At 28.6% G+C, this 16246-nt stretch overlaps 2 protein-coding genes across 2 annotated transcripts; one reads left to right on the top strand and one right to left on the bottom strand.

Annotated features, from left to right (window-relative positions):
• Positions 1-13134: 13134 nt before the first annotated feature.
• Positions 13135-14898, top strand: Dbp21E2 (putative ATP-dependent RNA helicase Dbp21E2). The gene is made up of 2 exons (XM_065501343.1): positions 13135-14055; positions 14119-14898. Exons 1-2 carry the CDS (start codon positions 13204-13206, stop codon positions 14854-14856), a joined length of 1590 nt encoding a protein of 529 aa, XP_065357415.1. The 5' UTR covers positions 13135-13203; the 3' UTR covers positions 14857-14898.
• Positions 14849-16022, bottom strand: Pex12 (peroxin 12). Its single transcript, XM_065501344.1, has one exon. It carries the CDS (start codon positions 15931-15933, stop codon positions 15046-15048), a length of 888 nt encoding a protein of 295 aa, XP_065357416.1. The 5' UTR covers positions 15934-16022; the 3' UTR covers positions 14849-15045.
• Positions 16023-16246: the final 224 nt, after the last annotated feature.

Genomic DNA, 16246 nt, shown 5'->3' with positions numbered 1-16246 from the left:
AACAGTTTGATTTAACAATAAACATGGGATCAAGAACGCGACAAAAAATAGAACTCCTTTTCGGCTGCATCTAGGAAATTCAAAATCTGAAAATTTTAAATGGAATAATATGGCTTTTTGATGACAGTTGTAATGTGGAAATAATTGCTTTAATTTTTTTAAAAACTTTAGTATGATTTAGCTTGCGACATATTTACCTTTCATGTTTAAAATAAATATTAGTTTAAGTAATTTCAATTCCAAATTGAATTAAATACCAACAGATTTGTTAATTCGATCTTCAATTTCTATTTTATTTGTAAACAATTTGAATTACATGTTTCTCATAGTTATTTGATTTAAATTAAATTTAAACCAACCAAATATTTCTTCATATATTCCAGCCCTAAGATATTTTTCTAAATTTATTTTCAGTTACTTGATTACAAACTTTAACAAAGTCTATGTGTATTTTATAACTCGTTTTCGGCTTCATTTACGAATGAAATAAGGACTAGAGATTAATCTTAATGTTAAAGTTAATATTACATTTGGTTGTTTCTACGGTCAATAACGCGACATTCGTGATAAAAATAAAGAAATTTTAAGTATTTTTTTTTGTTTCCATTTTTCAATAGCATTTGAGTCGATATTAAGTGCAATAAGTCTGTTTTGTCATTTTGTTCTTTCCAATATATTAGCAATAAACATGTGATCAAGAATGCGACAAATAATATAATTCATTTAAAAAAGTGCAAAAATCGATTAATAATAATGTGTCTTTCTGTTAATAGATTTCATGTTAACATATTTGCTTTTGTATTTTTACAATCTTTAGTATAATTTAGCATGTGACATATTTTTTCGTTACATTTCGATAGCATTTTAGATACATCAATTGTTGTTTCCAATTAACATGGGAACGCTGCATCTATAAAAATGGAAAAAATCTTTGAACCTTAAAAGGAATAATGTATGGCTTTTTGTTGATAGTTGTCATGTTAAAAAAAAAGCTTTCGTTTTTTTACAACTTTTAGTATGACTTGGCACGCGACATATTTTCCTGTCACGCTTCGACATGTGCAACATGTTTAGTGCAAAATATAGTTTTATTATTTTGTTTTTTTTTTAATATATTAGGTACAAACATCAAGAACGGATCAAGAATGTGACAATAAATATAACTCGTTTTTGACTGCATCTAGTAAAAATAAAAATTCTTCAAATCTGAAATATAATAATTTTGCTATCTATTGATAATTTAGCATGCGACATACTTTCCCGTCACGCTTCGATAACAGTTTAGCATGTTTAGTGCAAAAGCAATTTTGTCATTTCGAATATAAATATTAGCAGTAAACTTGGGATCAAGAATGCGACACAAAATATAATTTTTATTCGGCTGCATCTGAAAAAAGTCAGAAATCTACGAATCTTAAATAAAATAATGTGTCTTTTTGTTGATAGTTGTAATGTTGAAATAGTTGCTTTAGTATTTTTACAAACCTTAGTATAATTTAGCACGTGACATATTTTCCCGTTACATTTCGGTAGCATTTCAAATACGTTTTGTTTTCAATAAACATGGAAACGCTACAAAAAAACTTAAGGCGTTTTTGACTGCATGCAGCTGCATATAGAAAAATCAAAAATCTTTGAATCAGTAATGAAATAATGTGACTTTATGTTAATAGTTGTCCTGTTGAAATATTAGCTTTCGTTTATTTTTACAACTTTTAGTATGACTTAGCACGCGACATATTTTCCTGTCACGTTTCGATAGCACTTTAGTGCAACATGTTTCGTACAAAGGGTAGTGTTGTCATTTTATTGTTTCTAATACATTAGCTACAAACATGTGATCAAGAACGTGACAGAAATATTAAAAAATCTTCAAATCTTAAATAATAATTTAGCTAACAATTGATAATTGTCATGTTGGAATATTTGGTTTGGTTTTTACTACCTTTAGTATGATTTAGAACGCGACAGTTTAGTGGAGCATGTTTAATGAAAAAGCAATTTTGTTGTTTCCAATACATTAACAATAAACATAGGATCAAGAATGCGAGAATAATTAGAACGAGACATATTTTTCTGTCACGTTTGAAATAAGGATAATTTTAGTAAATTCATTTTTGGAAATTTTTATGAACATATTTACAAACATATTTATTATTGAGCCACTGTGCCACAAATGTTCCTAAATGTATTTATGTAGGTATGTTTGCACAATGTACTAAACATGTAGAAACATTTGTATATTACAAGTATTGCAGAGGAAAAATCAGTCTTTTAAAATTTAACAATATAAAGACGGATGGATACAAAGTGTATCTGCTATATAAGCGAGTATTTGTAGCTAGATTAGACAGCTTAAATAAAATATTTCATTCTTCTTGCCTTTTTTTGGTATATTTTTTATTTTTTATAACAAGGCTTATCAAATTGTTGGTTGGCTAAGACTACATAGGTAAAAAGCAGTAACAAATGTGCAGACAGTCAAAAAGACAGACATCAGAGTTCATAATAAATTTGCATATATTTGATGTGTATATTTAAATTTTTTTTCCCAATTTATTCTTTAGATATAAATTTGCAAATTTTCTTTTGTACTCCACAATGTAGGTTTTCATTTTAAATACACGTTAGCGGCAAAAGTTATTTGTTAAAATTTGTTAGTTGAAGTTTAACGGCAAAGGTTGTGTTGTATTGTAAAAGCAAAGGATTTAAAATTAATGCTTTTATGTCAGGATTTTTTTTTTGCAGGTGTTTCTTTTGGCATAATTTTTCTACAAAAAGTTTAAAGAAACCCTAATTTGTTGCAAAAAAGGGGGAAATTACAAAAAATTGGTTGCAGATTAAGATGAAATGTTAATTAGAAGTTGTGATGAAGCCAAGTAAAATATTAAGAAGAACATTTTGTTAATAATTGTGTTAAAATAGGGATCTTAAATTTTGTTTTTCTTAATTTTTTTAATAACAAAATTTGTATTTTGTTCACTAGCACTTATGGTTAAGGGTCTAAATCAAAATTAACAATTTTTGTTATTTTTCTTTTTTTAACTACTAATTGTTTATTTTGCTTTAATTTGAAATTTCTTTTAAACAGTTTCCCTAAGCAAAAGTCAAAATTAATCTTTTAAAAGTAGATTTAAATGAAATTATGCTTGTATACCCAAATGGAAAAAAAACACAGGGAAACAAGTTTGAAGTTGAAGCTTTTGTATAACAAAGAAATTCAAGCGAAAGTTTAAGTAAACCAAAATCTCTAAAGGGTTTTAAAATCTAAATTCGAATTTAAAATATAAATTTTTTTCAAAAATCCAAAAAACACAGAGGTTTGATATCAAATTGAGAATGATTTGCAATAAATTTCTTTCTCAAATGTGAACTCTAAAACGTTTAAATTTGATGATATTTGAAAAAATTAATTTTTGTTGTCAATTAAAGGAGCTTTTCTTGAATTTTCTTAAAGATTTGAAGAAAGACTTGATATCAAATGAAAAATCCATAATTTTTCAAACGTTTGATTTTGTGTTAGCTGGGGAAAAAACTGAATTTCACAAACATGTAAAAAATAAATTCAAAATTAATTTTAAGTCCTTTTTAATACAAATACTGTTTTTTGATTCCCATTAGCTTCATGTTGTCCAGTGTTACATGTTAATTTTTTTTTTTTGTGTAAGAAAAATGTTATAAGAAATAATTGATGCTAATTCTTATCCAACATTCTATTTAAGACTTTTTCTTTACGCCATTATTTTTCTCTCCATTTTTTTTTATTCAATTTGCCTTTAAAACACGTTACTTAAAAGTTATTTCATTATTTGATACACGAAAAAAAACAACAATGTTTGACCAAAAAAAAATGTTTTTTTTTTTGTTCCTTAAACTCAGATGAGGTTTTTGTTTACGAATATTTTATTTAGTTGTTTATAAATGAAAAAAAAACATTGCAATTTTCAATTTCCCATTACAACATCTTTTTCTTTTTTTCTTAGTTTTTTATTTTTTTTTTGAGCTGATACTCAAGTTGAAGCGTTAAGGAAATTAGCATTTCTTTGTGTTGTAAGTACGTTTTACTAGTACTTTTTTTCTTTATTTTCATTTTATTATTTTTCTTATTTTATTATTCATTCTTTCTTTAGTTTTTTTTGCAAGTACAAACAAATTGCTGTATTTTGTATTGTTTTTCAACAATTATTTTTAGTTAAAAAAAGGTAAAAACTAAAAAAATATATATGTTTTAGAGCTGATGCTGGTTGTTTAATAGTGTTTTACATACAATTTGTGTAAATTTCTTTAAAACATTTTTGTTACTGAAGGAGGTATGTACAAATATATTCCAATACTCAGTTGGAAACACAATTTAGTTTGCGTTAATATAAAATACGAGATGTATTTATACATTTTCTTTGTTGACATGTAAATAAATTGATACAAAACTGAATATATGGTCAATTCACAAGGTATTAGGACATTATGACAATATGACTGATAGGAGATCTTGTGAATTGACCAATAGTAAAATCGCTTTCTGAAGTTATCAACCAATTGACTTTTTAGTACGAAAAACACTCAATAAATTAGTTTTCTGTCATTTCTTTGAAAATACTGCACATTTTAAATAGAATTATCACCATGTAGGGTGATATCTATGTATTAACAAAAATGTATCCCATCAGCAAGTTATCTCGAATATAGTGAAGAATATCTTGATGAGACAAATCAAGTAAAATTTTGGTATTGAAAATGATTTCTCCTAGCACCCATACAAATATTGTCCCGGAATTTAGATGGCTGTATGACACATTAATATCTATAGAACAGAGGTATCCATACAAAGTTTGGTATTGATAAAAATGTTGGTAGAGGCTATATAAGACGCTTTTACTTGGATTTGTTGATATGTGAAAAAAATTCATAGGCGAAGGTTATGTATTGTGCAATAGTCGTTATTGTTTCTCCCTTTGCTCTTTTGAATAAAGAAATTAAAATTAAATTGAAAAAATATTTTTTAAAAAAAATATTTTTAAGAAGTGTAAACAAGTTCAAATAAAACAAGAGAGTTATATTCGGCTGTGCCAACACACAGTGGTCCCAAAATTTTATAAAATTATTTAGTTTTACTAAATTATCAATCCTCAAGTCATAATGTTTTCAACAATATCAAATACTTACATAAAAGGCCTTTATTTACTCCTCAGAAGTTCCACAAACCTTGCCCACTTTGACAAATTTGTACGTTTTTTCAAATTTGTATGGTTTAGGTAAACAAAATTTTATATTTTTTTATTTCAAAATTGTTTTTAATTTTTTTTTTTTTCGAAATTATTTTTTATTTCTTTTTTTTATTTTAAATTTTTTTTATTTAAATTTAGGACAAAAAAATGTTTTTGGTGAAAAAAAATTCTAGTTACAAAATATTTTTCCCGATTTTTACCCATTGTAGGTCCAACTTACTTATATACATCGTTACAATGGACTTTAAAATATCCATCATTGAATATCCATGTTGTCTATATTAATGACCTAGTAATCCAGATGTAGATCAAAAATAGGCCAAAAATCGAGGTTATCCCGGTTTTTTCCTTATATCTCAGCCATTTGTGGGCCGATTTTTTTGATTTTAAATAGCAACCGAGACGTAAGAATTTCCGATATATTGATGAATCATTCATGTTAGTTATTTATGGGCTAAGGAAAGTTGATTTCAACATACAGACGGACATGGCTATATCGACTTCGATATCAATAACGATCTGTGGGGTCGCAAATGAAAAATGTATAAATTACAAACGGAATGACAAACTTATGGTGAAGGGTATAAGGGTGAAGGGTATAACAAGTAAAATTTGGAGAAATAAAAAAATTTTGGTAAAGATATGTATGTGAATTCCTCGATTTTAAATAGCAATCTAAGTTAGATTATTGCGGATGTATCAATCAGATATGTAAGTTGTTTGCTGGATTCGAAATGTTGATTTCAACACACAGATGGACATGGCTAAATCGACTTCACAGTCTAATCACTAATCAGAATATATTGTGACGTTTTTACCTTTTAAAAACGGTGGTATATTTCCTTTAAATAAATTATTTTGATTGCAAATAAAAGCAGTTTTTATCCGTATTCTTTTGATTGCAAATAAAAGCAGTTTAGTAGTTTAAAATTGTAACAACTCTTTATTTATTCAAATTTATAAAACTATTCAAATAGTCAATTTCTTTTAATACACACTTTTATAATGTACAAGAATACACTAGTAATGCAGTTGCTGTTAATTCTAACAGCGCTTATGACAAACTGACAGACTGTATGTAACAGCAGTGTCATGAATTAATTATATAACGGACAAAACTAGAATATTCTATTTCTAGAGCTTTTAGCAGCTGTTATGTTAATGTTAGCTTATCATAGCAAATATATTTTATCTCATTTTAATACATATGTACATGATACTTTTATAAATTTTAAAAATGACGATTTAGTTCCTTTAAATCAATCTAATTCTTTTGATTGCAAATAGAAGCAGTTTAGTAGTTTAATAAATAAAGATTTGTATTAAATCTTTATTTATTCAAATTTACACAACCACAGTTTAAATTTTCACTCTATGTTTTTATACAAATCACGTTTTTAATTCACATTTAAATTAAACACTTTAAAAACACACTGGTAATGTTCAAGAATACACTGATAATACTGTTGATGTTAATTCTAACAGGGCCTATGATAAACTGACTGGCTGCAATTTTTAATTACTATTTTTATACAAATGCCATCTTCTAGTAGTTTCATGAATTATCTTTCTAACGGACAAATCTAGTATGTTCTATTTCTATGGTGTAACATTATTTACTCCATATCGAATTCCTCAATTTAAAAACAAATTTATTTAAGCTACCCCCATATAATTTATTATTTTTGGTTAAACTGGCTTTGATTGAAATATTTTCTATTTAGAAACTTCTTTTAGAATTTCATGCCTCAACTGATAATACTAATGTGATTTTTAAAAAGTCCACTAAAACTTAAATTTGTTCCCACAAACATACATTTCTTACTTACATACATGTGAATCTTCATTTTATGCTTCAAACAACATTTCAAATGAAAATCAAACATTAATCCCTTATGGCAATTTTATAACCAACTTCCCTCATCATTTGTATTGTTTTTTTTTTCTTCAAATGCTCGTATTGTTTTTCGTATCTACCTTTAGCAATGTTTTGTAGAAAAACAATGAAAACAATAGATGCGGTGAAGGAAAAATTGTTATTGAAAATGATATTTAGGAGTTTCTTTTTTTGTGTGTTGTTTGTGCGAGTATCAAACAAATCAAGAAACCATAATCAAACAATAAGGGTTTTACACTTCGTTAAGCACTTAATTTCCGGTAAATTGAACTGATGTTAAGTATGTACAATGTATGTATATTTAGTTGGATGTAAACCAAACATATACTCATTAGGATGGTTTTATTTGTATGAAGATAAAACAGTTTTTGATATTGTCAAATAATATTGCTACGAAGTTGCATTAACGATTTGTAACGGCTGCTTGCAACATTCTGCATGTTTATACAAATTTTCAGTTTTCGAAACTTCTACTTATCAACAATGTTGATAATACGCTGTTTATTAACATTGTTTTTAGATATAACAACATTAACTGTTAAAGCTGCTAACATTAACATAGCTGCTAAAAGCTATAGAAATAGAACATTCTAGTTTTGTTCGTTAGATAGATAATTCATGAAACTACTGAATGATGGTACTGTGTATATAATTAGTAACATAAATAAGCAGTCAGTCAGAGTATTCATGGAGATTATAAAGTGTATAAATTTAAATAAATAAAGAGTTGAAACAATTTTAAACTATTAAACTGCTTTTATTTGCAATCAATAGAATACGGTTTATTTAAAGGAAATAAACCACCGTTTTAAAAGGTAAAAACGCAACAATATAAAAGTTTTATTAGAATGTAAACTAAAAAAATCCGCGAATAAATTTGAAAAGACTTAAAAATTGCATAACAATTCTAAGTAGCCAGATATAACTTTGTTTATAGTGTACAGAACAAAACTCGCAACATATTGTTAAGAAATTACATTATCAATTCGAACTTAACTGTAAAAGGAGCTTGAAACATTCATCATATTTATAATCATAGAAATTTCTTCTCATCAACAATGTTGATAACATGCTGTTATTAACATTATTTATAAGTATGACAGCATTAACTGTTAAAGAAGCTAACATTAACAGTTTTGTCCGTTAGATAATTCACGTAACTACTAGAAGATGTTTCTGTGTATATAAATTGTAACAGCGAGTTGCGGAACAGTTAGTATATCGTAGGCGCTGTTATAGTTAACATCAACTGTATTACCAGTATATTCTTGTAAACTATAAAGTGTGTTTTTTGGGGGCTATCCTAATACACATACTTTAAATTTATAACTATAAAGACATTCTACTTACATTATGATTATTGTTTATAGATAATAAGTATTATACATTAGGTGGCCTCTTGTTTTGCACAATTTGCAATATTTTCAACAAATTAAAAAAAAACAAGTAAGAGAGCAATATTCGTCTGTGCTAAATCTTATATACCCTTCACCAAATTATACTTTAAAATAATAATTTTTAATAAAAAAATCTAAAAAAATGTTTTTTTTTCAAATTGTTTTTTAAATTTTTTTGAAATACATACATACGTATTTTCAAAATTTTTTTGGTGAAAAAAAATTCTCGATTTTGACTCATTGTTGGTCCAACTTACTATAAGAGACGGACATGGCTATATCGACTCATCTATCTATAACTATCCAGAATATATATAGTACTTTGTGGGGTCGCAAACTCATGGTGAAGGGTGTAATAAATGTTGAAAAAATCCTATAATCCGCTGAATTGCTTAATATTGATCAATTATCCTGAAAGTAGTTACAGTAGGTCTGAAATAATGGACCGATTCAACCGGTTTCAATAGGCTTTGAAATATCTTCAAAATTGCGACCTGCACTTTGGACACAAGGTCAATGTCAAAAAAGTTTTATATTTAAATCTCAATGTGAAATTATCATAATATTGATAATTTTACACAAAACTGCTTAAATTTTCAAAATTTGATTTTACTATTTCAGATACTGAAAATTGTAAAAGTCCAATATAAGGGCCACCCTAACACATATGTATAGGCTTTTGTTTTCTTTAGTAAAAATTAATTGTTTATATGGATGATCAAATAACATTTTTAATCTATTTTTAAATTAAAAACAAATACACATAATCTCAAGGCCAAAAACCCCTAAATTATTCTAATAAAATTGTTGACCAAATTTTTGGAAACATTCTAAAATAAAGACAAGATCAAAAAGCAGTTATGTTATTTATGGAAAACTATCAAGAATGTTGTCTAAATAAAGATATGAATTTAATAGTATTGTTACGAAATTGTACTTGAATTCAAATGTAACGATTTTAACGGCTGATTTAAAAGAAGCAGAATGCTTTCAAATAGCAGTGCTGTAATAGCAAACTGTAACATATCTGTGGGCATTATTAACATTGAATAAAAGCTTTCAGTTGACCATTGATCGTAAGTTGGCAACGCTGTTTGCTGCGACCGTATATTCGAATTCGAATATTCAGTTAAAGAACATTGTAGAAAGTACACCACAGATGGCGTATGTATTAGAAAGCTCTAGACAGTTAAAGAGCAATCTAGAATGCAGATGGCAGTGTTATAAATAGTGGCAGAGGTTGCAGTCGTTAGTGAGTTAATCAGAGACGCTATTCGAATAAACATCAACTGAGTGCCTTAAAGTGTGCTGTGTTTTTCAAGTGAATTCGTGTACATTATAAAGTGTGTCTTTATTTCTGTGAATTTATAAACGTGTATAAAAAAACACTGAGTGACTATTTAATTCTGTTGTTGTAGTACATTTTAAATAAATAAAGAGTTGTTACAATTTTTAAACTACTAAACGGCTTTTATTTGCAATCAAAAGTATCCAGTTTATTTAAAGGAAATAAACCAGCGTTTTGAAAAGGTTAAAACGTAACAGTATGTTTGATGATTGAATGATTTTTAAAAGCCCATTTACACTTTCTATTATGACAAACTTTTGGAACAATATCAAAAACAATGGAGCGTATGATAAATATTTTTGTATAACGAATTATTTAACACTCATACGCATACGTATTTGGAAAAGTTCTTTTTTAAATTAATAAATTGATTTTAATTCAAATTACTATTTAATAAAATTATAAAATTCATAGCATTTAGTTTTGTAGTGAAATTATACAATAAAGTAGACAGGTTTTGTTTTAGATATGGTGTGGTTTATAAATTGAAAATTGTGTTCCATTTTTATTCAACAAAAGATTTTCAAGCAAAAAATAATGTTGATTATTTTGTCTCATAAATTGTTAAAATTTAGGGGTGTTGTGGTATTTTTTTAAACTGTATTCTTATATAAGTACATTAATGTATGTGATTTTTAAGTAGTTGACAATTAAATTATGTTCCTAAAAAGGTTTTTTTATATAATTTCAGGTTTTAATAGAGAAATATGAAAAGAAGCTTTTAGAGAAAATTTTTAAATAAAAAAAAAAATAAACTTATTTATTATAATATAATGTTAGTGTGTATCCCGACAAACGTGTAAATCATTAGGTCTGCATATATGTAAGCAAAACCTGGTTTTAAAGTCGACCAAGCAAAAAATTTTCCAAAACACACCACAAAAATATCATGTGCTCACGTGCATGAACTTGTTTATAAAGAGTTTTGAATTTGTTGGAAACCAGTAATGTACATACATATACATATGTAAGTATAAACTAACACACTGTAAACCACCTTTTTCCAGTTGTTTTATTCTCGTTTACTATTGAAAGTCTTGGCACGGTTAACCAAATATTAAAACAACAATAAGTGCAACAACAAATTATAAACATCAACGAGAACACACACATACACATTAAAACGGTTAACAATTTTGAAGGTTAAAGAGAAACAACAACAACAATAAAAATAAACTTTATTATTATTTAAGGTCTCATATGCTGAGCAAAAAAAAAACACGTTAATAATGTGAATATAACGGGTTTCTTTCTGTATTTGTGGTTGTATTTATTTGTATTATTTAGCATACTTTTAGGCATTTTTTATGCTTGCAGACAGTTGTTTATTTTATTTTCTTTTCATTGATACATTTTTTTTCTTTGGTATCAAATCAAAAAACAACTTTTTACTTTAAAACAAAATGATACATGATTTTGTGTAAAAAATAGAAACGTGTTTAGAATTTTCAATTGCAAATGTTTTAAAGAAGTTTTGTTTAATTTTTAAACGCCTCTTAAATAAGAATAATATATCAAAAAGTAATATATGTATATGTATTTCATAACTGTAAACTTTTATAAATGAGACATTTAAGTGATAACACTAGAATCGATCATTAAATATGATGACTAAAATTCTAACTACTGGTCTGATTTCCAAAAAATAATAATTTGTTCTAAACACACTAGGGCATAGAGAAACATAGAGCGGAAACTACAAAAAAAAAAATCAAACAATAAAATTACTCAAATTAATCACACATACGAGTGTTGTTTTTGTTTTCACATAGTTTTTTCTACTAATACATTCTCACCACTTAGGTTTCTGACAACTGAGTTAGGTCTTTGACAGGAGAGTTTCCGCTCTATGTATATTGTCTATGCACTAGGGTATATAATTGTCAATAAAAATCAATAAATTTCGAACACATTTAAAAATATAATAAATTAATTGTAATCCAAATTTGTGACAAGTAATATTCAAAAACATAATAATTACTGCCGGTTTAGTTCTGTGAAATAACACACACAGCTCCATTTTCTCAATATCTGGTTATTTTTTATCGCTCCAATATACTGACTGTTCCCATACAAAAATTATATTAATTGGAAGTATATCGTTAGGAAAAACAATAATTGAGAACTCTAAATAGTGTCAATTTAATCCCGCCATATTAAAGTGACAGATCCCTTTCATATAAAATGTTGAAACCATAAATACCAGACTCTACCCCCTGGAAACCATTTTCGCAACTTGCTCAGTTTCCTTTCCCCTAGGGTATTGTATATTTTGTCAGCAAAACTCTCTTAAAAACCTATTTTGACATCCCCCCTACAACTAATAGTCGTTGCAAATGTAAATGTTTATTTATGTGATTAATTTATTATACATTTTTAGGACTTTAATATGTGCTGTTTTTCTATAGCGAACGAGTGCTTTGAGTGGACAATTTAAATGTATTTTGTTTTTGTTACAATAATTAAAATGTATACATTTTTAAAAAGCAGACACTTGTTTCATTTCAGTTGATATAAAATATATCTGCCTTTTTGTTTAAGAAACGTACAGACATACATTAATTTTTAATACTGTGTATGTGTGTGTACAAAAAATGTGTATGTTTTTATACCAAGCTCCAGAAAATTTGGTTTGTGGCTGTCACTTAATTATAATAATTAATCGCTTTCTCTTTTGCTGTGGTTTGTCGAAAGCGGTTCCAATTGTAATCTGGCTGTAACACAGAGATTTGTGTGAAAAAAGCGCAGCCTACTCTTAGGATGAACAATGAATCTGTGCGACAAAAAACGCTACATACTTTTAGGATGTAAAATAATAAATCACCAAAAATATAAGGATTATGACCGTGACCTGAAAAAAATGGGGATCATGCATCCTAGGCGAAATTTTAAAAATCGCCAAAACCTCGGTAGTATGCGCAAGTGTTTCTTGGATTTATAAGCGTCAATAATATAAGTTTTTTATATTATTATCAAGTAAGCATCAATATATTTTTTTTTATATTCTTCCCATCATTATATTTTATCTTCCCAATCGAATTTAGTTGCGCAATTCTCTTGTGTTTGTTGATGCCAGAGGTAATGTCTGGTTAAGGAGAAGAAAATTTAACATGCTGTTTTGTTGTTGGACAAGAGACTTGCTCAACTAAAGTGCCTAGTGTGAAAGGGCTCTTTAAAAAGTCGACTATAATAAATAGAAAACCCTACACAATTACGAACAAACAGCTGTTGAGCAAAAAAACAAAAACAACAAATCAATGTAAAAATAAAATAATAACAACACGCTGCCGGTGTTATAATCGAAAATCTTTATTTAAACAAAAATATCAATTAAAAATGTTGCAAATATTAACAAAAACATTACATTCTCCTAATCTACGACGTTATGCAGCAACACAAGCTGCCATCAAAACGAAACACACCACAGCCAAGTCAAAAACAGAAGATCGACCAGCGCTTATACAATGCAAACGAAAATCCTTCAATCTTTACACACCTTTGGAGGCTCATTGTAAATTTGGCACAGTTCCTCTGGCCTCATCGGGCTGGTTAAATAATAAAGCCAAAGGAGATTGGTTTCAAATCAATGCCACCGTCAATGAACAGGAGAAATCGAAAGATATGCAAGATATCCAAGAATTTCTGCATAAAGCCAGATTATCTTTCGATGACACTTTAATGCAAAACTTAAAAACCGAATTTGAAGTGAAAACTTTAACGAGCATACAGTGTCAGGGATGGCCAAAGCTAAACGAGAATCATCATACTTTGATAGCAGCTGAGACGGGTTGTGGCAAAACCATTTGCTATCTAATGCCTGTAATACAAAAGATTATTGCACACAAAGCTAGTGATTTAAATAAAAGGAAATTTAATACACCTTTGGCCATAATACTAACACCTAGTCGTGAATTGGCTTCACAAATTGGAGGGGTTATAGAGAAATTGACCCGCAACTTAGATGTGGGAGTGAAAACCATATTGGGTGGCAATACAAAACATTTAATGTTAAATCCCTCATTTGAAGATGTTGATATTTTGGTGGCCTCTGTGGGCGCCTTAAGTAAATTGGTAACCACTGGTATATATAAAATGGATCATGTCAGACATGTTGTGTTGGATGAGGCTGATACTCTGCTCGATGACAGCTTTTCAGATAAACTGGTGCATTTTATGAAAAGATTTCCAGTGAGTAGAGAAACAGAAAAATGCTAATGTAAAGTTTAACTTATTTAATTATTTTTCTTTTAGTTCCATAAAAATATGTCACAAAACGATAAGGATATTGGTACTCAGCTAATTTTGGCATCTGCGACTATGCCTACGAATATTAGTGAACTTTTGCACAAAGTTATCGATGTGGAAACGATTCACGAAGTTGTAAGTCCTCATCTGCATAAACTTATGCCTCATGTTGATCAACGTTTTATAAGAGTTAACAAATCAGACCGGCCGGCCCATCTCTTGACAATTGTTAAAAAGGAATTGTCTGCTAGACGTCCAGTGATTATATTTTCCAATAAAACTCCCACCTGTGATTATGTTTCGATTTTCTTGAATAATAGCGGCGTAAACTGTTTAAATCTAAATGGTGATATGTTAATGAAAATACGCTTGGGACGTTTTGAACAATTCCAAAATGCCGAATGCGATGTCTTGTCTACCACTGATGTAGGAAGTCGAGGTTTGGACACAACTCGAGCCAGACATGTTATAAATTTTGATTTCCCTTTACATGTATCGGATTATATACACCGTAGCGGTCGTATTGGTCGTGTTGGTAATACGGAGAAATGTGCAGTTACGAATATAATATCGTCAAGACGGGAAATTGATGTTGTTCAGCGCATAGAACATGCAGCCAGATGTGGAGGTTTACTGCCCGATGTAAATGCTAATATTAAGAATATTATTAATAAGAAAATTATGAAGGATATGAAAGAAGCTGGTGTTGAATTGCCACAACAAAATCATGAAGAAGTATTTTAATTAACGTAATTTTATTGGAATATTTTCGTATTGTTAATACATGTACAAATTGTATAATAAAATATTTTTGGTTAAAAATTATTTCTGCATTTATTTAAATTGTAATAATTTTTGCTTATTTTAAATAATACCTAAACCAAAATCACAATAAATCTAAAAAAATATACAATTAACTAATTTATGGCCTAACTACGATTCATAAATTCGTATTAAATCCTCTATAGTTATGGCATAGCCGGTCACAGGACAAGTTGCAGAATGTTCCTTTAGACGTAATGCAATACATTTCCAGCAATAAACATAACCCGACACCGAACAAGCTGTAGGATTTTCAATTTTCATAAGGCAAACCGGACAATCGCCAGCTGGGGTATTGCATTTTTTCAACATTTCTGCCGACTCTGGCATTGGTTCAGGATTTTCCAATGATCCACCCACCTTGCGTCTCTGATCATTCGAATACCACCATTGTATAAACTGTAGGAAAAACGCTAGAACCTCCAAAAGTTTTAGGAAAACATATGTAGTTTTATCCTCGTTAGGTGGTTCATTTGGATAGCGCAATGTTAGTTTTAAAGCCCGGAAAATAGGTGAATGACTGGAGGCATATTTAATCAAATACATAAATGTGTGCACAGCCTTGGAAGCTTTATAGGCATGAAATAAATTCAATAAATACTCCTCCCATTTGGATATATCTTCATGTTGTGCTCTTGTCTTCAACTTTTTCTCAATGTATGGCATTAATGTCAATATTGATGCTGATATGACCTCTTGCTGCCGGCTCAATAGATTGCCACTTAGGGTATCGGTTCTCTGCAAACCATAGAAACTTTCACCAAACGATGATCCTCTTTTGCGCAAATATAAATATTGTAAAAACCATGTAAATACGGGAGACAGCTCTTCTTTAATGCGTCGTTTTTGCCAAAGCTTAAAGTCCAAACGCAGTCCAAAATAATCAAAGATTTTACTTAAGGCAGGATAGATAAGATTGTCCAGTGTCTCAGCCGCAGATATTTCAAATATTGAGGGCACATTCTGTAAATTTTGACGTACATTAGCTGCCTCAGCCATTTGTTTTACTTTCTTGGCTTTTCTATTTTAAATTAATAAATTTTTATTTTTTTTTAATTTTATCACCGTTGATAATAGAATTTTTTGACAGTCAGCTGTTGTAAATTGTAAACAAAAGTGATGACAAAAAAATCGATTACGCTTCATTGTTATCAAAGAGTTGCCGACTGAGAGTTTAGGAGTTATAGTAGTAGGGCTCACGTTGAGCAAAACCATTAATTTTATATTGGTTTTTTGATTCATAAACAACTTTGTTTATTTGACTTTATGTTAAAAGTTAAAACGTAACAAATTATTGAAACAAAATTTGGGT

The sequence above is a fragment of the Calliphora vicina genome, chromosome 2 (assembly GCF_958450345.1).
Source record: "Calliphora vicina chromosome 2, idCalVici1.1, whole genome shotgun sequence".
Lineage (NCBI taxonomy): Eukaryota > Metazoa > Arthropoda > Insecta > Diptera > Calliphoridae > Calliphora > Calliphora vicina.
Note: the sequence above shows the minus strand (reverse complement) of the source record. Positions and strands in the feature narration are given on the sequence as shown.